Raw genomic sequence first — 23,963 nt, forward strand, 5'->3', positions numbered from 1 at the left:
TGAAAACTGTAAGGAAGCTCCCAATTAAATGATTTCTACCACAAGATGTCTTAGTCATGGTGTCTCTTCACAGCACTAGAACAATGAGTAAGACAGCTGGGGGAGGGGTGGAACCCACGTGCTTTGTCATTCACTGCACCTTCATTCAGAGACCCTCTGCTGGTAATTACCAAGGCCATAGCAGATATGTGAAATAAAGATGCTGAGGTGCCTTTCTATGGAAGGAAGTATGGAGTGAACAGGAGCAAGTGGAAGCAGGGAACAGAGGCTCAATTTTCATTGAAACATCTGCAATGAGAGGCTCCTTCACACCCATTCAATACAGTCAGGCTTAGGAGCCATAATGCCAAGTGGTCGAAAAGATAGGAAGACACTGGCACCCTCAGATTTGTCTGGAGGAGATGCAAAAGGACAGTCATGGAAGACAGTTTGGCATTTGCATTAAAAGTTAAACACGCATATGTTAAAAGATTCAGCAGTTCTTCGCTGATGTCTTTAGCCCATTGAAAAGAAAATACTGCTCTCAAAAACCTGTGTTTGAGATGTTCACAAGGACTTGAGAGAGAGTAGTTAAATTAGATCACTTGGGTGGTCCTGAACTTGGTAGTGGGTAAAATGTGTTGCCTGCATATAAGGAATGACACTGTCAAACAGGAGACTACAGGCTTGAATAGCTCCTACATGATTCCTTATCTGTGATAGGAGGACCAGGGCTCTGAATTTTTTAAAGTCTATGGAGTTTCCAAACTGTTCCATCAGAAAGTAGTCAAGTGGTTGTAGGGAGCAGAGAGCAGAGACATAAAGGATCAAAAGCTGGATTTTCCAATGAAATAATTATTCTCACCCTTGAAGGGGCTTGTTGCTTATCTCTTACCCTTATGCAAATTTACCAAGTTATGATGTTAAAAGAATATTTAACTGACAACAACAAATTTTCCAATGGTAAGGGCTACTCAGAGTGTAAAAACTGCTTGGTGAAGTGTCCTGTTCATCCTCAGAAATGCATAGCTCCACAGAAGTGTGTTTATAGCAGGAGCTCAGTAATGCCTTCAGGCTGCCCTGGATGTAAGAGTCACATCTCATCTTTACTCATAGGAAGAAGGTCTCATCTCTCTACCAAGCCAGAGAGCCAGGCTAAAACTCCTCATGTCTCTCCTGCCCCCTGGTGTTTGAAAAGAGCACTGCAGGAATCACCACTGATGATGGGTTATTGGTTTAAAACAGCAATGAAAGGACTGGGGACCTGTTTTCCTGGGTCAGGGAGCAGTTGCACACCCTTTTAATCTCAGGCCTAGGTAGAAGGACTGTGTGATGTATCAGGCCATGCGGGTTGTGAAGTGAACTTTAGGACAATCAGTATAATATTGTGAGTGCAACCTTTCTCAAATTAGATAAATAAATAAATAAATAAATAAATAAATAAATAAATAAATAAATAAATAAATAAAAACATAAAGCATGCTCTTCTGCCTGGATGCTTTTTACTGTGCTCACATGAGGATGGGTATAGAAGGAGGGAGCACAGGCTGGTGTGGAAGGAGCTTGAGTTCTAATCCCAGTAGGTTTTGAGCTGCAACATCCAGACAAGCTGAACAGCAACTGTAGAAGAACTAGGCAGGAAGGCACTGGCTCATTCTTCCAGTAGGAGAACAGAAGATTTCCAACATCCCCAATGTGTGTGTGCACCCTGAAAATCTTGTAGTGTACACTGTGTGACCAGAAAGAAACTGTTCCCACTTCCCCATGCTGAAAAGTGACAGCCAGGGGAGCCATCCCACGTCCTCACATGATTTTACAGACAATGGGGACCATTTGCTACAATTTGTGTCCAAAGGGAACATTAACCTATGTGAGGCAGAGGGGTATGAATTGTGTCCCTTGAGAACCTCAGCAGTTCCCAGGAACAAGGCACTTTCCCATGCCTTCTTATCCTCACACTGCTGGAGTTCACAAGGTGAACAGGGAGCCAGCAGGTCAGGACAGGGTGAGAGGGCACTCACTGTGCAGACTGTTTCAGGGAACATGGAGATGAGAACGGGCATCTGATTCTTCCCACACTACCTTAGGTCACAGTGGAAGAGTCTTGGAGACACAGGCGACGTGACATGTCAAGCACACTTGTGGCACAGGCAAATAATTCCATTTCTGTGATAGCATACACAGAGATTTAAAGTTTCTAAATTGTGGTCCTTTTCTTACCCCAGAACCAGAAAGCAGCTAGTGGTTGCTGGGAAACATGGTTCAGGACTATAGCCAGTGTAAAGGGGTGGGAAGGAACTGTTTTGAGTGACAGAACTATCCTCACACTTCAATTGGACATGGTTACAATGTCTCATACATTTGCTCAAAACGACAAAGGTATTCATATAAATGGCTGGATTTTATCATCTATGGATCATTTTATAATGAAGCTCTTCAAAAATAATATGGCTATTGAAATTCTAAAGTGTCCTGTGAGCCCCCTAAGCACACACGGGGGTGTTTGCAAAGGGAGCTCACTAATGCCTTCAGACTGCAGTGGAAGCATCAGGCAGCTATTCTCCTGCACTCAGAGGAATTGCTCTTCCCTCTCCCAGCACCTCAGTCGGGCTATGCTGTATCCTGTCTACCCCATGGTGCCCACGGTAGAACATGCAAGAATCACCTGACAGAGGAATCAAGCTGAGTATGCTTAGGCCTGCAGCACAATAGATCTTTTAATACTCCCTTTTAAAAACATCTCTCTACAAAAGTAATGTTGTCTTGATGTAGATAATCTGCAAGGACATTATTGTGTTGGAATTCTTTTTTTCCCTAACTTTCCTCTTAGTATATACTAATGATACATAATAATGGTTTCATTATGACATTTTCAAACATGTTAATGAGGTTTTAATTCCTTTTCATTCCTCTACTACTCTTACTGTTCATCTTCCCCTTTTTGCTGTCAACTGGTCACTCTTGTACTTTATTGTCTTTTAAACAGTTGTTGATCATCCAATCAGTTTTATTAGAGTAACTAATTGGATGAGGGTTTATTTACAGGAGTATGGGTGGTTTGCCAGTAGCAACATCACTAAAGGAAATGTCTCTTTCCTCCCCAGTATCCATCACCCACCCAGAGATGCTGAGGAAGGGATGGACTTCCTGAGCTTGTTGCCCCAGCAACCCTTCATTGCCTGAACATCCTCAGGATTTTGTTGTATGAACAGATTCTTGCCGGATTGCCAGACTTCAGTTGGAGAGTCTCCTATTTCTTCTGCCTCAACATGAGTGCTGGATTTTCAGACTTGTTCCACTACACCCTGCTCACACCTATCTTTTAAGGTAATCCTAGGGAGCATGTGTAAGACACTGTCATCTTGATGTCCCTGTGGATGAGCCAGATCTGAGTGTGATAGAAGAGGATGTGATACAACTCTGTGTCTTCTTACAGTTGTCTGTGGTTCAGAGTCCAGTTACGTGAACCAAAACTGTACGGAAGAACAATCATGGAATGATTGCACTAGATCTTGTTGACTATAATGCCAAGTGACTATTAGAACCCAGGAATCTACAGGTAAGTGTCTCAGGCTGAGGGAAGTATGGCTTCCTTAGAGTGTCTCTGACTAGGCAGGGCATGTGGCAGGAATTTGTGAGTTCACAGTAGAATATCTAGGAAGAAGAGGCATCAAGGTTTGCTTACACACTCTGCCCTGGTCCTCTCTTGGCTCAGTTTCTGGAAAGGCCTGAAGACTTTGCTGCAGGACCAGACCACATTCTTTTTGCCTTAGAAGCCAAGTTGCATCTTTGCCCAAGGTCAGACACATTGACGGAACTCTGGGCCTCTCGTTTCAGCACTGTGCTGTAAGGCTGCACAGCTCTAGTTCTGTTTTGGGACAGGAAATTTTCCAGAATCCTTTTGAGGGCACCTGGGTAATTTTCTGACCAATGTGATAAGTCATAAGATCCTAATGATGTCTCAAAGGTGTTAATAATTTCATTGTTATCCAAGGGTTCTCAGCACCAACAACCACAGTCTAACCACAGCCACACATAGAGAAGGGAAATGACCCATTTGTCCCTCTGTTCCTGACCATCTGCCTTGTCTATCTGACCTCCAGGCCCAACATTCATCAGAGTCCCTCACACTGTTCTACTCCTGGATGCTGAGTGTCCTTGGGCATCACTGACCTGTGTGTGCTGCAGGACCACCTGTGGGCTTTAGTTGAGGCATTATCCCGCACAGCTGTCTGTCATTACTCATATGCTCCTCCCTCCCGGATCCATTGCCTCCTGCCCTCCCAGTCTCTGACTCTGCGAAGGTTTGCAGCTCTGACCCTGTTCCCATCTTCCCCTTTCAGAGTCTCACACTGAACACACAGGAGGAGAAGCAGAAACCCACAGGCTACATCCTTCAGAAAGTCAGGAAGTTAATCCAGTGGCATGATCAGTTAGCTCAGTGGTTCTCACCCTTCCTAATGCTGTGACCCTTTAAGGTAGTTGTGGTGACCCCCAACCATAAAATTATTGTATTGCTAACAACCAGAGAGCTTTCATGGGACTGACCTAGGCTCTCTACATATATGTTACAGTTGTGTGAATTGATCTTCCTGTGGGACTCCTAGCAGTGAGAGCAGGGGGTGTCTGACTCTGTTGCCTGCATTTAAGGCCCATTCCTCCTGCAGGACTGCTTTATCTAAGATTGGGGGAGGAGGGGCTTCCTGGTCTCACTGCAGAGTGATATACCAGGGCTGACTGAAATCCATGGGATGCCAGCTGGTGTTTGAAGGTGGAGGAGTGCATGGAGTGGTGGGTAGAGTAGGTGCGGAGGAACAGTGAAGAGGGGAGGGGGGGAGTTTTGGTTTGGATTGAAAAAACAAAATTTATTGTAGTGCTACTTTATAAATGTAATTTTTATACTGACATGAGTTGTAATGTACATATCTGATGTGTGGGATATGAGATACGGGACCCACGTGCAGGGATCATGTGACCTTCCCCACCACAAAGTGATCAGATTGAGAACGGCTCAGCTAGCTCCTTAGCCTGAGTTTGTGCTGCTGTGGGATGCACTGTGTTTCCCAACAGGAAGCAGTTGTGAACCTGGTCCAGGTAGGAATTTGTACCCAAAAGGTGTAGGTGGGAGCTCTATGGGGCCATGGAAGATAATGTCACAGGAGATCTGCAGTGACCAGACAGAGGTGAGCAGAGCCTGTGCTTATCAGGCTGATAAAGCCACCTATCATTTTGCTTTTTTATTGCTCCCACACACACAAGGCACAGCATGGACTCTGAAGTCATTCTGAATATCAGTAACCCTCACCCCAAACCTCACCCCAAATCATGGTAACTCCCTTGTCACAGATCCAGCATGGATGAAGGAGTGGGGAGCAGGAAGCAGAGGGCTACACTGGAGATTCTGGATCTCTAAGCAGGTGTGTGCAGAGGATCCCACAGATGGAGAAAACACAGATGGAGAAGGGCATCCACATTTGAAATTTATACCCTGGGACTTAGGCCTGCAAATGCCCACCCCATGGCCTGTCATATCTCTCTTTGGATTTTGAGTGCTCTTTTGCTTTTCATTTGTTTCCTTTTCAGTTTCATTTCATTCTTAAAATTTTTTATTTGGATCTGAGGATCGAACCCAGGGCTTTGTGCTTGCTAGGCAAGCACTCTACCACTGAGCTAAATCCCCAGCCACTCATTCTTATCATTTTAACTGTCCTTTTTACTTCTTCAATGACACATTCATCATTAAAAAGTTTATTGTTCAATCTCCATGAGACTGTGTGTATTCTATACTTTCTTTTGCTTTGGGTAGGAAATTTTATTCCATTGTAATAAAATAGGACAAATTATTTCAGTTTTCTATATTTGTCAAAAAGAGCTTTGTATCCTAATATATGACCTATTTTGTAGAAATTCCCAGGAGCTGCTGAAAAGAATGTGTATTTGGATGTAATTATACATAGGTATCTGTTAAGTCCATTTGTTCTATGATATCATTTTCATCATATTTTTCTGTTTATTTTTGTGTTGTTTCCTTAAGTGCCCATCTTCTATTCATCCCTCTGTCATTCTGTACCCACACTAGTGGCAAGCTCCCACTGAGATCAAATTTGGAGACATTTAGAGACATGTATATCCACCTGACAAACATTTTCAGGCCCAGTTTATTCCAACACTGGGACTCTCTGGGCTCTCAGAGCCCATGATAAAGCTGAGATACTGGCCCATGAACAGGAGTTTCAGAATCCTAGAGGACCCTGGTAAATACAGAAATAGTACAGGGTAAAGGTTCTGAAGCAGCTTACTATGAATTCCTGGATGAGGTAGTAAGCAAACTTAGACCTTAGGGACACCTGAGGACTAGCCAAACTTGGCTCCTTCTGTCTAGCCCCCAAGTCTAGTCACACACAGCCCCAAACAGTAGACTTTTCTTCTCAGTGGTTTGCAGTGTTCCGACTGACATGGTATAGCAATGGTTTCACATGCTTCCACCAATCAATAAAGAATTCTACAGATTCAATGTCTCCTACCAGTACCCAGTATTTTTGTGTTTTTAGCCCCTTCTAGGAAAAGATGTACTCTCTTCTCTCTCTCTCTCTCTCTCTCTCTCTCTCTCTCTCTCTCTCTCTCTCTCTCTCTCTCTCCAGCCTAAGGAATGACTGGGCTATGTAAAACTCCCTCAAGTTTCAAATTACAGAAGCAGTTTATTTATGTTACCTGGAAACCTTGGTGTGTCCTCATAATCCTGGGAAGCTGTGTAGCATGACTTGGGGGAAGGTCCCCATGTGTCACCCAGTAAGGCATCACTCAGAAGCCTTTTGTGGATGATGATGGAGACCATAGTAAATATGAAGAATGAAAAAGAGTCTCAAATCTGTGTATATTGGACAGTTGTATGTCCACATTCATATGAGAGAGAGAGAGAGAGAGAGAGAGAGAGAGAGAGAGAGAGAGAGAGAAACTAAAAGTTCACAGATATGGTCTAGATATAGAAGTGGGTAGTCTCATTGCAGATCCTCACCTCTCCCTCTTCTCCTCCAAATCCAGTCTCCTCAGCCTCATCCCCAGGTCTGCACCAGAACACCTGCTGCAGCCTCCCTTCCTCCCCCTGCACCCATCTCCAGGGGGTCCCACAGATCTTCCCTTCTTAATGTCCCTACCCCACCTATTGCTCTGTTTCTGGCCCCAAATGCAGCAGGCACTACCCAGGAACCCACAGGCAACTTAGGCCAGAGAAGTAAGTAAGGTTATTGCAGATCTTCACCCTTCCCTCCATTCCCCCAAGTCCAATCCCACAGTGTAATCCTCAGCACTGGAGTAGATCTACTGTGGCCTTATCCCACTCACTGTCCCCATTCCTGGAGGACTAAATAAAAAACGCTGCTTTCCTCACTCTTTGAACCCCTTCAGATGTGCCCCCACCTTGAGTCCATCTCAATTCCTAAGTTTCTGCTCTAAAGCCACACACATTTTACCTCAAACCCCAGTGGCCAAACCTATTGAGTCTCAAAAGAATTTCCTGTGGCAACATGAAGCTAACACACTCACCTATGAATAGGAGAAGGCAACAGAAACCAAGGAACAAAATGTCCACCCAACAGAGAAAATACAAGATATCAGCACTAAGAACTACAATTTTCCCAAACCCAGATGCCTAGATGCCAGTGTAAACACAGAATCAACAACAGGCAGGATAAGATGTCTAGCAACCCTACCATAGCAGGATCTGAATATTTCAACATAGCTGAAGCCCATGAAAAATAATCTGCAATTTATATGATAGATCATTAAAGTAGAAATGAGTAGATTCCTTAAAGGAATGTATGGAAGCACAGATAAACAGTTGAAAGAAATGAATAAAAGATGTCAAGACATGAAAGTGGAAAGAAAATCAATAAAGAAACACAAACTGAGACAGATGTGGAAATGAAAAATTAGGAATTGAACATAATCCATAGTCAAACTTCACCAACAGAATACAAGAGATGGAAGAGAGAATCTCATGCATTGAAGACACAATAGAAGAAATGGAAAGATGGTTAAAGGAAAGATTAAATCTAAAAAACTCCTGGCACAAAACTTGTAGGAAATATGGGACACTATAGAAAGACAAAATCTAAGAGTAATAGAATCAGAGGAAGAAGAAGATACCCAGGACAAAGGCACAGAAAATGTATTCACCAAAATCATAGAAAGAAATTTCCATAACCTAAAGAAGATGATGCATATCAAGGTCCAAGAGGCATACAAACCCAAAAATAGACTGCATCAGAAAAGAATGTCCCCTTAGCACATAGTAATAAAAAAACAGAGCATATTAAAAGCCAAAAAGAAAAAAGGCCCAGGAATATATCAAGGTAGACCTATTAGAAATACACTTGACTTGTCAATGGAGACTCTAAAAACCAGAAGGACCAGAGGAGATGTGCTGTAGAGAGTCTGAGACCACCGATGCCAACCGTATTATTATACCTAGAAAAACTTTCTATCACCATAGATGGAGAAAATGAGACATGCCATGATAAAACCAAATTTAAACTGTATCTATGTACAAAGCCAGACCTAAGGATGGTGCTAGAAGAAAAACTCCAACCTAAAGAGGATAAGTACATTCAAGAAAATACAGGGATTAAGTAATCCAGGCAACAAATAGACCAGGAAAGTCAAAAAAAGAATCTCAATCTCTCTCTCTCTCTCTCTCTCTCTCTCTCTCTCTCTCTCTCTCTCTCACACACACACACACACACACACACACACACACACACAGACACATCATTACCACCAACAGCACTACCACTGTCATCAACACCAACAGCAACAGCAACAGCAACAAAATAACAGAAATCAAAAATCATTGGTCATTGCTGTCTCTCAACATCAGTAGTTTTGATGCCCCCCAAAAAAGACACAGATGAACAGAATGAATGGGAAAACAGTATCCATTCTTCTGCTGCATGCAAAAAAAATACACCCTAACCTCAAGGTTAGATATAACCTCCAGGTAAAAAGTAGAACTGAATGGTATTGTAAAATAAAATAAAAGGAAAAAAATAATTAGAAAAAAATAATATAGAAAAACAATACAAAGAATCAATGAAACAAATAATTAATTCTTGAGACAATCAATAACATTGACTTGCCAGGTGGTGTGGCACACGTCTTTAATCCCAGCACTAGGGAGGCAGAGGTAGGCGGATCTCTGTGAGTTCGAGGCCAGCCTGGTGTGCAAAGCGGGTTCCAGGAAAGGCGCAAAGCTCCACAGAAAAACCCTGTCTCGAAAAACAAAAACAAAAACAAAAAAACAAAAAACAAAAAAAGATTGACAAACTTTTATCCAGAAAACCAAAAGGGGTCTAGAGAAGATCCATACTGACAAAATTAGAAATAAGAGGGATAGCCGGGGGGTGGGAGGGGGGTGAGGTGGTGGTGGTGGTGGTGGTGGTGGTGGTGGTGGTGGTGGTGGTGCACGCCTTTAATCCCAGCACTCAGGAGGCAGACCCAGGAGGATCTCTGTGAGTTCGAGGCCAACCTGGGGTATCAAGTGAGTTCCAGGAAAGGCACAAAGTTACACAGAGAAACCCTGTCTGGAAAAACCAAAAAAAAGGAAAAAAAAAGTAAGAAGAGGGATATAAAAACAGACACCAAAGAAATCCAGAGAATCATAAGAACATACTTTAAAAACCTACGCTTCACCAAACTGGAAATTCTAAAGGATATGGATGATTTTCTCCATACATACCACTTCAAAAGTTGTATCAAGATCAGATAAGCAATTTATATAGACCTATAACCCCTATTGAAATAAAAGTAGTCATTGAAAGCCTCCCAATCAAAAGCAGCCCAGGGATACATGATTTTAGTGTAGAACATTACCAGACTTTCAAAGAAGAGTTAATGTCAATACTCACCAAATTATTTCACAAAGTAGAAACAAAAGGAACATTGTCAAATTCATTTTGGTTGTGAGCCTAGCCTTTAACGGCTGAGCCATCTCTCCAGCCCATCAAATTCATTTTAAAAAGCTGCAATTACTCTGATACCCAAACCACAATTTATTCTCAAAAACATAGATGCAAAAATACTCAATAAAATATTTATAAACTGAATCTAAGAACCCATGGAAAAGATCATCCACCATGATTAAGTAGGCTCCATCCCAGAGATGCAGGGATGGTTCAACATAGGTAAATTGATAAATATAGCCCACCATAAAAATGAACTGAAAGAAAAATCACATGATCATCTCATTAGATGCAGAAAAGGCCTTTAATAAAATCCAGTACTCCTTCATGTTAAACGTCTTGAAGTGATTAGATACATACCTCAACATAATGAAGGCCATAGCCAACATCAACCTAAATGGAGAGAAATTCAAAGCTTTTCCACTAAAATCAGGAACAGGACAAGATTTTTCACTCTCTCCATATCTATTCAATATACTATTGGAATTCTAAGCCAGAGCTATAAGTGAAGTGAAAGAGATCAAAGGGATACAAATTGGAAAGGAAGAAGTCAAAGTATCTTTATTTGAAGATGATATGATAGTATGCATAAGTGACGCAAAAACTTCCACTAGGAAATTCCTCTAGCTGATAAACATTTTCATCAAAGTAGCTGGATACAAAATTAACTCACAAAAATCAATCACCCAACTATATACAAAAGACAAATGGACTGAGAAAGAAATCAGAGAAGTATCTTTCATAATAGCCTCAGATAATATAAAATCACTTGAGGTAACTCTAAGCGAGTAAAAGGTTTTTATGATAAAAAGTTCAAGTCATTGAAGAAAAAAATTGAAGACCATATCAGAAGAGAGAAAAATCTCCCATGATCATGGATCAGTAAGATTAACATATTAAAAATGATCATCATCCAAATAGGATTCTACAGATCAGTACAACCACTTCCAAAATTCCAACATAATACTTCACAATTTCTAGCTCAATATGGAAGCACCAAAAACCCAGGATAGCTAAGATAATCTTGAATAATACAAGAAAAGCTGAAGGTATCATCATTCCATATTTCAAGTAGTACTACAAAACTATAATAATAAAACAGCATGGTATTGGCACAAAAACAAACACATTGATCAATGGAATCAAATAGAAGACCCAGATATAAGTGTATACACGTATGGACACCTTTTTTCTGATAAAGAGGCCAGAAGTGCACACTGAGAAGAAGACAGCATCTTCAGCAAATGGTGCTGGTCAAGCTGGAGGGCTGCATGGAGAAGAATGTAAACAGATTCATACTGAATAAACTCAACTCCCAGTGCATCAAAAATCTCAACCTAAAACCAGATACACTGTTTCTGATAGAAGTGTAAGTGGGGGAATAGCCTTGAACTAATTAGCACAGGAAAAGACTTTCTGACAGAACACCTTTAGCTCAGGCACTAAGATCAACAAGTAATAAATGGGGCCTCATGAAACTGAGAAGTCTCTGCACAGCAAAGGACACTGTCAGTCAGACAAAGAGGCAGCCAACAAAATGGCATCAGATTTTGCCACCTAAGAAGGTTATTATCCAAAATATATAAAGAACTCAAGAAACTAGATATCAAGAAACAAACATCTTGGTTAAAAATCACGTACAGATCTAAACAAAATTCTCAATAGAGGAAACTCAAATGGCTGAGAAACACCTAAAGAAATGTTTAACATCCTTAGCCATCAGGGAAAAGCAATTCAATACTACTTTGCGATTTCACCTTACACATTTCAGAATGACTAAGATGAAGAAGTGACAGTTCATGCTGGCAAGGATGTGAAGAAAGAGGAAGACTCTTCCATTCCTGGTGGGAGTGTAAACTTGTACAACCGCTATTGAAATCAGTGAGGCAATTTCTGGGGAAGATGGGAATTGATCTTCCTCAAGATCCAGCTATGCCACTCCTGGGCATATACCCAAAGACTGACAACTGCTTTAAATGTTTACTACATATGTCATGACTTAGCAAATTTGTTCTATATTGTAAATCCAAAATCTGAATACATGTGATCACATGAAATCATGTATGAGAATATCCATAAAGCTTTATTTAAAAACCAAACCTAGAGTATGCCTTTAATCCCAGCACTCGAGATGCAAAAACAGGTGGATCTCTGTGAGTTCGAGGCCAGCCTGGGCTACAGAGTCAGTTCCAGGAAAGGTGCAAAGCTACACAGTGAAACCTGTGTAAAAAAAAAACCACCTAGGATGGGAAAAACAAAAAACCAAACCTAGGATGGAAGGCCCATACCTATAATGCAACCTCTCAGGAAGCAAAGGCAGTGAGGTCATGAGTTCAGGGCTAGCGTGGGCTACATAGAGACCTTGTCCTCCAAAAGAAGAGTAAATAAACAAGTGAAATAGTTGTGCATAGATTAAGTGGATAGAACATGTGGTGTGCACACCTGAATGGCATTCCACTATAAAACAAAACAAAAACGTTATGTAAAGTGACATAGCCAGTCACAGAACATTCTACTTATGTTACATTGGAGAGAAGCCCCAGTATAACAAATAAAGTAATATCTTATTGCTTTGAAGCAGGGTCAAAGGTAGTGAATGATAGCAAAGGGGCCCAAGGAAAGCCTTTGATGGGGGAGTGAGGTCTGTTCTATAAGTGATGTGGTGGCAGTTGCATGCCTTGAAATTTTCTCAGGCTTACTAAACCATACACCTAAAATAGATTAATTTAATTACATTTAAACAATCCACAGTAGTCAGAGGGTGTAGTTCATTTGTAGAGCACCTGCCTAATATGCACAAGCCTTAATTAAGTTCAATCCCTAGCCCCATAAAAACAATCCACATTCAAGCTTCTAAAAATGAGATAATTATTAAAAGTTGAAAACACATTCTGACTTCCTGTTGGAAGCGTAGTGTGTATGTATAGAACTGAAAAGCAGAGTCAAGCTAGCAATAGGAACATCAATAAATGCTCTACATATAGAATGGAAACAACTGGCATGGTCAGTTTCACTAACAGGAAAATCTTCCCTGTCCCCAGTTCAGGTCAGCAGGGACCTAATGTTGTCTTTGGGATGCCATTTTTTACATATTCTAACAGGAAAGGGCACAAGATATAATCCTTGAGACCTCCAGCTAGACACCTGTTTCTTACCACACAGCTAATCTGAGGCTATCTGGACCCTCTACAAAAATATAATTTGTTACTCTTTGTAACTTACTGAGGTTATGCTCTTTGTTTTGTTTTTGAGATGTGGGTCTTGTTATCTTGTCTTGGGCTTATGTAATCCTCCTGCCTCAGTCTCCAAACAACTAAGACCGCAGACACTAAGATCCCAGTTGGTGGTTTATTATCTATTGTGAACAGCATTGTGACTTATGAAGGCAATGGGGCTTAAGGAAGTCAGGTTTTCTATTGGCAACTGACAAATATGGAAAAACATGAACTTGAAGAGAGAGGACATGGGATTTCCTGTAGTCCACAGTGTCTGTAACTTCTGCTTCCTTTGAAGAGTATCTGAGTCTTGGAAAAAAGGAGAGAGGATGGGGAGAGGATGATGGGAGGGAGGAAGCAAGGAAGGAGTAAAGGAAGAAAAAATAGAAGGAAGAAAGGAAGGAAGAAGCCTTCACAGTGAAGTGTTAAATAAGATGAGGGAACTTCCAGGCTCACACATCCATATGGTTATGAATGTATTTATTGAGTCTAATAAAATGTGTCCAGAAGGATAAGGAGAAAGGCACAGAGGACTTGTCATACTTGACTGAAAGTGCAAATGCTGAGGTTAGAAATGCTTATGCTAGTGTTGAAACAAATACAGATAAATCAATGGACTTTGTAACCTCAAGATGACCCCATCTACCTTCATTCCAGACACCTTTATTGTTACAGGACACTAAAGCTCTGCATGCTTGACCTGAGCCCCCTTTATCTCCTGGATCTTCTGGGGCAGAGTCTCGGTCCAGAACTGCAGCTTTCTGGCCTTCAGGGCTTGGCCCACAGCAGGCTGAATGTCCAGCTGCATGTACTGCTCATCATGGGCCAACTCGGGCCAGTATGGTAGACCCACACTGTTTGGGTTCCTGTGGATAGGCCACCAATAGGGAAGGATAAGGTCACTCTCATCCAAGACTTTGTCCCTTGATTTGGGTCAGAGCAGTGAATGAGTACACTAAGGGTCAGAGGGTAAAGAAAAACTGGCTACTGATAGAGAATACAAGTGTCACCCATTAGTGTATGATCCATGTGAAATAAGGTAAGCTGTCTAGTATTGTCTCTCCCTCTCAGAGGGAAAATATAAAGAACAGTACCACAATACAATGAGCCACCCACTAGGTTTCTGTGGGATGATCAGTAACTAAAGCTAGAAGGTGTCTCTCTATGTGTGCCCCAGGCTGGAGAAGACTATGGTAGAATTAAGGACCTACACATGCTAAGGAGACACACCCACATGGGAGCCCTGGATGGAGACCCAGACAAAGGGAGTTTGAGGGAAGGTTATATACTCACCCATGTCTTGCAAAGTTGGCCCAGTACTTCATCATCCTCCTGTTCAGCAGCTTCTCCTCCTCAGTGAGGTCAACTGCAGACAGAAGGAGACAAGGGTCCAAGCCCTAGCTACCTCATGCAGGGGCCAGTTCGTGCTCTACTAGAGCAACCATAGCCCGAATCTGAATACTAGGCCTGGTTTAAACTCTTCCCTCAGTGCTCAGAATCTAGGATCCATCCAAGCCTCTACTTGAATTCTCCCAGGATCACTCCTACCACAGTGTGCTCTCATTACTTCTTGCACAAGGTAGACTAGGAAGGTTCCTATTCTAACCCTGGTAGAGTTTTTGGTTTTTTGTTTTTTGTCTTATGTTTTTCAGATCAGAAATGTTGAACACTTGATCGTGTTCTCTCCCATAGTCTCAGTTTCCTCAGCTAGACTGAGAGCTCTGTAATCCCTCAAGAACTCATCTGGAACTCCATTCAGCTCAAGGAAAATAAGGAAGACTCACCTTTCATGCCACAAAGCTGGGAGCCAAAGACAAAGGCAACATGATCACCATGGTCAGCCCTCACATGGGATGGCCTGACATGCTTGATGAAACTTGGTTGGTGCTGGAACTCATAGAAGTAGACAGGAGCATGGGAACCTGGAAGTGAAGACACATGTTGCCGTGATGATTTCTTACATGGAGTTTTTTGCCCAACCTTTGGTGATTAGAAATCTTCCTGTAAGGTTATCTGGAACCACAGTTTAGTGGTGAGCTCCAGGCTGGAGAACTGATTATGGGAAACCTTTTGTCAAAGAGTGACCCTGGCATTCTAGATGAGTAGTTGTGATAAGATACCAAGTGTAACTACCATGTTCCCTCCTCTGGACCTGGATAAGAAACCATTCATTTACTCTAGACATAAGGATTTACTATGGTAAGTGTATTCAGGTACCTGATATCAGAGACCTGGTGAAGACATGGGTCAGGCCTGACACTACAGAACCAACAGTTCTGAGCTCCCCCTGCCCTTGGTCTTGTTAAAATGTACTCACGCTGAAAATGTGCTACTTGGAGTGCAGGGATCACAAACATGAAGTCCTCCATCAACTCCCTGAACTGTGCTTGGAGGGTCTGGGGGTCCTTAACGTCCCCCATGTATTCTTCCATTAGCAGGTTACTACATTCAGGAGGCAGCATCTGCACCATGAGGAATCAGAAAGAGTGATGTAGGGTGGGCCCCTGGAAAGGTAGGCAGCAACCACCTTGTAAAGAATGTGACCAGGGACGAAACAGGCTATAGAGGGAAAGGTATGAGCTTTGGGTGAGCCCACACAGAAATACCCTCATACACTAACATTTATTTCTGAGCTTGCCATCCTAGAAGAATATACGGGAACCCTCTCTGTTAGGATAGGATTCAACATTGCTCACCATCTGTGCTGCTGTGCTCTTCAGAATAGCTGGCAGAGTATCTCTGGTTATGTTGTTTATGACAGGATCAAGGCCCTTCAACTAGGAGGTAGAGGAGAGTCTTAAGTATAGGATGGGTTGGATTTAGATCAAAGTACCTGAGTTCCCACCACCCACCATTTGAGTTTAGGTCCCCAGGGGCTTAGAACTAGGTCTCACCAAGGGGACTCCCCAGCCACACTCATCACTGTCGACACCAATGATGCTAGGGACAGGCTGAAAATTCACAGAGGCCAACAGCTCCCGAGGGTGCCTAGGTAGAAACATCCCATCCACCACTCCAGGAATCATATTGAAGACCTATGAGGCATTAGGAGTCAGTGCTGAAGATCAACCATGTAAATATTCTGATGCCCACTGAATATCCACAGTATTTCCCTATTTCCTATCTCATCGCAGGGTGCTATGCTCACTGCAGAAGAAATAGGACATCAAAATTATCCCATCTTGTTCTTTTTGCACACAGTACTAAAGGACATCTAACCATAGAACCAAGTTAACTGGTTTGAGTAGTAAGTACTGGCAATCCCACATCCTGGTGACCAGGTCCTCCAATCTATACAATTCTCCCAACCTGGTTGATAGCCAGAATCTCTGCTTCACTCATGTCTCGTAGGCAGTGTACCAGGGCCTCTGAGTCCTTGGCCTCACATCCAGACAGGTTGGCAACCATCTGAAAAAAGCACCGATAATGTTTATCTCATCCGTCTCAGAATGGAGCAGAATTTCCTTGATTCCAGTAGATGTCATTGCCCCCAATTCCACATCCTACTGTTTGTTGTGTATGAAGGACTTAAATGGAAATGTTCACATTTTCAATTGCCTAGAGTTGACAGCTGTGAAAGGGACTGTTCTACCTCCATATTTGTTTTGTTGTTGTTTTGTTTATTTTTGTGCATGGTGGTCAGGTGTGACAATGAGTATGGTGTGTCATGTTTTGCCTGTGAAGGACAGAGAACACCTTCAGGTGGCACTTGTCACCTTACCCCTTGTTTGCATTTGTCTACACTGACTTAGCTGAACTCTGACTTTCCATAGATTCTACTGTCTCTACTTCCCGTCTGTCTATAGGAACATTGGGTTTACTAACACATATTACTACCCCTAGACTTTTGTGGACTCTGGGGATTTGAACTTAGGATCTCATACTTGCTTAGCTATTTTCCTTAATCCATGTGTCCCAGTTAGATTTTTTTTTCAAGTTGACACAAGCCAGGGACAACTGGAAAAAGGAATTTCAACTGCAAAAATTTCTCTATCAGATTGGTCCATAGGTGAGTCCAGGCTTTTCCGTAAAAGTGACTGATACAGGAGGACCCATACCAATATGGACAGTGCCACTCATAGGCAGGTGTCCTGGGCTGTATAAGAAAGCAAACTGAGGAAGTCATGGGTAACAAGGCAGTAAGCAGTTTTTCTCCCTGGCATCTGCTTGAGTTTTTGTCTCCAGGTACCTTCTTGAGGGCCTACTCTGACTTCCATTCAAGTTGAACTATAAACTGTAAGCTGAAATAAGCCTTTTTCTTACCACATAACTATTGACCATGGTCTTTATCACAGCAATAAAAAGCAAACTTGGAAACCATGCACATGTGTTTTTGCCAATGATGGCATCCACTGTGCATAGCTTTTCTGTTGTATATCACACTCAGCATACATAAACCAGAGAAGGATGTATTCTAAATCTTATGCATTTTAGAAATTAATGGAATGAAGCTATTTCCCATGACCCTTGTTCCCCAATTAACAGAATACCAGAGTACTATAGGCAAGGACTGAGGTAGCAAAGTAACTGCTGATAGTATAGAGTGCACTTACAGTGTAGACCACCTCAGATGTGTCAGAGATAAGGTCAGGCAGCAGGGCCACTCCACTCTGCATAATGGCTCTATGGAAGAGTCCTTTGGACATGGGGGACACAACAAGTGAAGACACACTTGTTCCCCCTGCTGACCCACCAAAAATAGTGACCCGGCCAGGGTTGCCTCCAAAGTAGGCGATATTCTGCTGCACCCAGTGTAGGGCAGCCACTTGGTCCAGGTAGCCCCAGTTGCCTCTGGCATGCTGGTCTCCAGTGCTGAGAAGTAGCAGGAACAGGAATCACAGGTCTGTCCTTATTCTACTCAGCCCCCATTTTCCAACTCAGTTCCAGAATTACCTGAAGAAGCCAAGGATACCCAAGCGATACTGGATAACAACAATTATTATTTCTTCGGTAGCTGCCAGTTTGGATCCATCAGTCATGGAAGCCATGCCCATAACAAGTGCACCACCATGGATCCATACCATCACCTGGAGATATCAACACAGATCTCAGGAGCACCACATCCAGCCCAGCTACCTATTAGATTAAACGTTTTTGCATCTGTGCAGGTTGATTTACACACAGACCTCCTCAGGATTTCAGGACATGATCCACAGATGATTACTCTAGGCCTATAAGCACATTTCCATTCCCACTTCCCCAAACAGAAAATATCAGCATGAATTAGTGGATCTAGATCACAAGTAATGTGATCATCACTCTTAGAACCATCAAAGTAGAGCAAACGGGAGTATCTTGAAGAGTGACTTTCTTGATTTCTATTCAGAAGAGTCATCATATCTTATTGACACAACAAATAACCTGCAGCTAGAAATGTCAGTGGTGTCAATATGCAGTCCTTGAGCACTTTCTAGCATGGGTCTGCCAGGTTCAAGTTGGTAGAAGAATTCCTGATTTAATCAAAGACTTAGAGCCTCTTATCTTCAGATTCCCAGTGCTCTGTGTCACACACCCAGGTTTAAGCAGTTCACCATGGCTGGGGTGACCTTCTTGAACCCAATAAGGTAAGACTATTAATCATGGTGTAAACTACAGTGTTCAGATTTACTTTGTCCCTTTCAAGCTTCCTGAGAAAGAAACTTCCTCTTCCCAATCTAACCACAGTTCAAGACACTCACAGGTAAGTTAGATCCTTCATGGGCATGAGCTGGTGTGTAGATGTTGAGATATAGGCAGTCCTCGGACATAGAAGTGGGAGGCATGTTCAGATTCAGCAGCTTTTCGACCTCATTAGTCATCACATCAGTCTGCAGACACCTGGTGAAATTGGAAGACAGTTCAGGATATGTGATAATCAAACCTAAGTCTTAGTTTGCACATTCTCTCAGCCACCTTTAGCTACTGCTTTCCACTATGCCCTTATAACATATGATTCCTCTCTAAAGTCCCTTCCCATCAATGTAGAGTCCACCAGCTCTGTGGAAATGCTAATAGAGCAGGACTTTCAGGGAGACCTCTGGTCAGATAGTAATATCCTGAGGGCTAGTTGATGGAGACTGCTGGCAGTCTATGAAAATGATTGCCTCTCTGTACTATCATTCATCACTTTTATACTATTTAAAACCTGGTGTGGCAATTAGTTTTGACTGTTGACACAATGTAGAATCTACTGGGAAAGTAATCTTAATGAGGGATTGTCTAGATCAGTGAATTACAACTTTACAAATTCTTTGACACTTTAACACAGTTCCTCATGTTGTGGAGACCTCCAATGAACTATTTTGTTGCTACTTCATAACTTTAATTTTGCCACTGTTATGAATAATAATATAAATATATGATATACAGAATGTCTGATATTTGACCTCTGTGGGATAGTTCCCACAGGTTGAGTACCACTGGCCTAGATCCTGTTGGTCTCTAAGCATGTCTGTGGCCAATTATCTTGATTATGTAAATTGAGATAGAAACACTTGTCTATTGTAGGAGGTACCATTCTCTAGGAAGTGTCTTCTGAACTGTATAAGAATGGAGAGAGTAAGTGAAGCATTAGCAGGAATGCTTACGTCTGTAGTGATATGTAAGTAAAACCTTTATGTCCAGCTTCAAGTGAAATGCACAGTAGAGCCTTTGTGTCTGAATTTGAGAGAACTGTTTGAGCAAAGCCATTGCTCTGTTTGAGTTAATCAGTAGAGGCTCAGAAATTGTTTTGGGACTGTTTAAGCCTTGAAGAAATGTTTCTCTGGAGAGTCTGTGCTTGGTGCTATTTGAGAACTTGGAGCTTGGAACTACACTGACCTTGGTCCTAAGACAATCCTGGCAGACCTGGCATTCTTACTTTTGATTACAGCTTGCAATAATCAAACGGGACTGAGATGTGTGTGGGTTGTCCGCTCTCACGAGCAGCAAGAGGAAGATGACTTTGGTAGTTGGAGCCTTTCCCAGTCCCAATTAACATTTTGTATGCTTGAATAAAATAACTGGAATGAGGTAACTGAGTGTCAGTCTTTTCCAAAAACACTGTACCCCTCTGCTCCTTCAGAAAATGAAGGCTTAGCATCTTAGTGAGTTTCTCTTGCTACTGCAGCACCTATGACCCAACATCAAACAATATGTTTCCTTTAGGCTCTGTTCCTCATTGGGGATGTGATGTGATCAGCTCCCTTAAACTTCTGCCCCTGTGGTTTCCCATCTATGGTTGATTATAACCTGGGATTGTGACCCAGAGTAAAATCTTTCTTCACCACATTGCTTTTGTCAGGGTACTTTATCACAGCAACAGGAAACAAACTAAGACACTCCAATACTGGGATTCTGTGCCCACATGGGAACTACAGGGATGAGTGGACAATACCATAGGGGAGTGAGACATTCTTCATCTTATTCCAGACTCTCAAGGTACCTCCTTCTTCCACATAGTCTCCAGTTGAAAGCATGTGTAATTTTTCCTTAGTCCATGACACCTGGGAATTGGATGGTCACAGTGACCATGAAGAATGGCCTCTCTCTCCTCACTGCAGTACCTGCAGCTAAATCACTGCAGGTGTCAAGCTCTGACCCAGGAGCCTGGCGCAGTTGTTCTTCTCTAATCCTTAGCACATTCATTGGAAACAAGCCTGGCAGACGGCCCTCAGCACAGACTGAAGCTGCTATAGAGCTGAGATGGAGGAGGCACTACAGTGTGGCCTAGAGCTCATGCCGGAAGTCCCCTGGGCCCCAGAACTTACATGGCTGGCTGGGAGGTCCCATCTCTCACACCACTCCATGGCTCAGGGGGCTCAGGGGGAGCAAAGCGCAGTGGTCCTACAGGAGGCTTGGCAAAGGGAATTCCCAGGAAGGTATGGACACCAACATCACTGTCTTTCACATGGACAAGGCTTCCTCTCACCTGTCCTGTGTGTGTGTTCCTGATGGGGCTGGATGAGTCCTGGCCTGTAAGTAGAGAGATGCCATCAGTTGTGATTCTTGGGAATTCCTACATCATTGTCACTGTGATACATGGGAAATATAAGCCAAGTCCTCCCAGTTCAGCTGTGGGATGTGCAGATTAGGTCTTCTGGATTACCTAGAGCTTTTAACCTTGTCCATTGGCCCTCTTAAAAATTGACAGGGCACTTCCTTAGTCAACAAAATGACAGGCTCAGAGCCACTTTGAATTATTAAGGAACTATTGTCATTATCCAAGGTCAGAAGGAGCTCTAGCCACAACCACACATGGTGAGGGACGTGTCCCTTCTGCTCTTCTGTCCCTACTGGCTCCCAGTACATGGCATCCTTACACAGCTCTGACAATACATGTACCACAGGGTCTATCATGTGGTCTTTGGTGGAGGCATTAGGGGGTGCACAAACCCACACTTTCATCTGTCATCTCCACCAGCTCCTCCCTCCCTGGTACTTCCCTCCCTCAGGATCAGCCTTTGACTGCAGAACTGGGACTGCTCTGACCCTGGTTCCCTCTGTTCACTCACCATGCACGTGGAGGAGGAGAAGCAGGAGCCCACAGGCCACAGCATACAGCCAGGCAGAAAGTCTATCGAGTGGCATGTTGAATCCCAGGCCTAAGTCTGTGCTGCTACAAAATGACACTCTAATAACAGCAGGAAACAGAACAGGTAGGCCTTGCCCAGGCAGGAATTTGTACCTTTCAGGTGTAGGTGTGGAAATTTGGTTGGTGGGGCAAAGTTCTTATTGCAGGAGAACTGATTGATAAGGTGGAAGCCAAAGAGAGCCAATAGTCAGCAGGGAGAGCAAAGCCTCCTCTACAGTTTCTGCCCCTCCCCTGGTCTCTGGGATAGACACAGCATGGCAGCTGAATGCCGTCTGGAATGCCAAGATCCCTGTCCTTGAACATGGAGTCACCTTAGTGCAAGGGAAGATGCTCTAAGTGTGATCATCCTCCTCAAGACTCCACTGTGCTGTCAGGACTCATAATTCCTTGTCCCTTATGGTGCTCTTAGGATCTGCAGGGCCCCTCCCTGTCAGGTCATGCTGGTTTCTCTGAAAGACACTGAAATTCTGGCTCCTCTGCCTGTGTGCAGCACTTCAATAACACCTTCAGCTCCTAGTGCAGTGGTTCTCAACCTCCATAATGCTGTGACCCTTTAGTACAGTTTCAAATGTTGTGGTGACCCCCAAAGATAAATTGTTTTTACTACTTCACTACTATACTTTTGCTACTGTTATGAATCATAATGTAAATATCTGGTATTCAGGATATCTGATATGTGTCCCCAAAAGTGGCCATGACCCACAAGGTTGAGAAGCTCACCCCTAGTGGGCATCAACAAGAATCATGATTTTGGTGAAGTCCTATGGTTGGCTTTCAAGGCAAGGAATGAAATCTGTAAAAGGCAGTATCCTAGGATGGCACAGGTGTGTGATATGTAGGGGGATTGGGATCACCAGGATCTAGAAGATGGGGGATAACGCCCTTTAAAGACAGAGAGAAAATGTTTTAGAGAAACAGAGAGACAGATTGTGCACCATTTGTCACCTTTGTATAATAGAATATATTATGAGATAATGTTTTTAATAGAGGGCCTAGAAAAACTTTAGGGACAATGATAAAATCAGAATAATGTAATAATCCAAGAGATGAAGGAGAATGATTGTGTCACAAGGAACCAAAGCATTTATGGGGATCTGTGAAAGTTAGAAATAACTTTCCATACATGGACAGATACTCAGGGAGACAGGGTTAGGATGCTCTTCTGGTCATTTCTGGACCTTCTGATGCTCCCATCCCATTTTCCAGGACAAAACTCACAGTCATATTCACAAATATATTCACAAATGTCCAGAGGATGTGAACATAAATCTGATAGTGTCTAGAGGCTCTATAAGGGAGGTGAGGAGAAACTTCAACCAATTCCAACAAAACACACACACACACACACACACACACACACAAAGGCATAGGCACAGGCACACACAGACACACACTCATACACAGACACACACACAGACACACAGACACACGTGTGTACGCACACACAGAGGCACACACAGAGACACACACAGGCACACACACTCACACACAGACACACACTCACACACAGACACACACTCACACACAGACACACAGACACACACACACACACACACACTCACACACAGACACACACAGACACAGACACACACACAGACACACACTCACACACACACTCTCACACACACACACACACTCACACACACTCACACACACTCTCACACTCACACATACTCACACTCACACACTCACACACTCACACACTCACACACACTCACTCTCACACACACTCACACACACACTCACACACACACACTCACACACACACTCACACACTCACACTCACACACTCTCACACACTCACACACACACTCACACACTCACACACACACACTCACACACTCACACACACACTCACACACTCACACACACACACTCACACACACAGACACACACACAGACACACACACACACACACACACACACACACACACACACTCACACTGTCTGTGCCAGCACTGACGTGACAGCTGCTGAGAGAAGCACAGCTGTGACCTGCACACAAAATGGCGGCTGCTGTGGTGGGATCAGGAAATGAGGAGACGACACAAAGTCTCCCACTGACCTAGACAACCTACCTGCTCTAAGTGTGGACATTGGTGAAGATAAGGGTTTGGACACCATGGGGTTGTTAACTCTTCTTTACCTCAGAAAATGTCCTGACTGGATGCTGTGCAGTCTTAAGCAGTCCTGATCCTCTCTGCCTGAGAGTGCAGGGAGGTGTCCAGTGAGACCCTCCTTCTGCTGTGTGTGATCCCTACC

The 23,963-nt window shown here is 43.1% G+C and overlaps 1 protein-coding gene across 1 annotated transcript; it reads right to left on the reverse strand.

Annotated features, from left to right (window-relative positions):
* Window positions 1–13,440: 13,440 nt before the first annotated feature.
* LOC102920188 (liver carboxylesterase-like) lies at window positions 13,441–21,788 on the reverse strand. Its single transcript, XM_042278681.2, has 12 exons — window positions 21,622–21,788; window positions 20,878–21,082; window positions 18,829–18,967; window positions 18,044–18,177; window positions 17,704–17,962; window positions 16,460–16,558; window positions 16,045–16,185; window positions 15,847–15,927; window positions 15,468–15,612; window positions 14,935–15,072; window positions 14,444–14,516; window positions 13,441–14,016 (listed from the first exon to the last, which is right to left on the reverse strand). Exons 1-12 carry the CDS (start codon window positions 21,695–21,697, stop codon window positions 13,830–13,832), a joined length of 1,677 nt encoding a protein of 558 aa, XP_042134615.2. The 5' UTR covers window positions 21,698–21,788; the 3' UTR covers window positions 13,441–13,829.
* Between the last annotated feature and the right edge of the window lie 2,175 nt (window positions 21,789–23,963).

This window comes from Peromyscus maniculatus, chromosome 5, assembly GCF_049852395.1.
Source record: "Peromyscus maniculatus bairdii isolate BWxNUB_F1_BW_parent chromosome 5, HU_Pman_BW_mat_3.1, whole genome shotgun sequence".
NCBI lineage: Eukaryota > Metazoa > Chordata > Mammalia > Rodentia > Cricetidae > Peromyscus > Peromyscus maniculatus.

What these genes read in the sequence shown, in the direction of transcription:
- LOC102920188 (XM_042278681.2), bottom strand. Translation starts at nt 21,697, where the DNA reads ATGCCACTCGATAGACTTTCTGCCTGGCTGTATGCTGTGGCCTGTGGG. An exon ending in ATGAAGGATCTAACTTACCT is followed by an intron (nt 18,178 to 18,828) that starts GTGAGTGTCTTG and finishes TGATATCTCCAG; the next exon opens with GTGATGGTATGGATCCATGG. An exon ending in AGAGCACAGCAGCACAGATG is followed by an intron (nt 15,613 to 15,846) that starts GTGAGCAATGTT and finishes CTCATGGTGCAG; the next exon opens with ATGCTGCCTCCTGAATGTAG.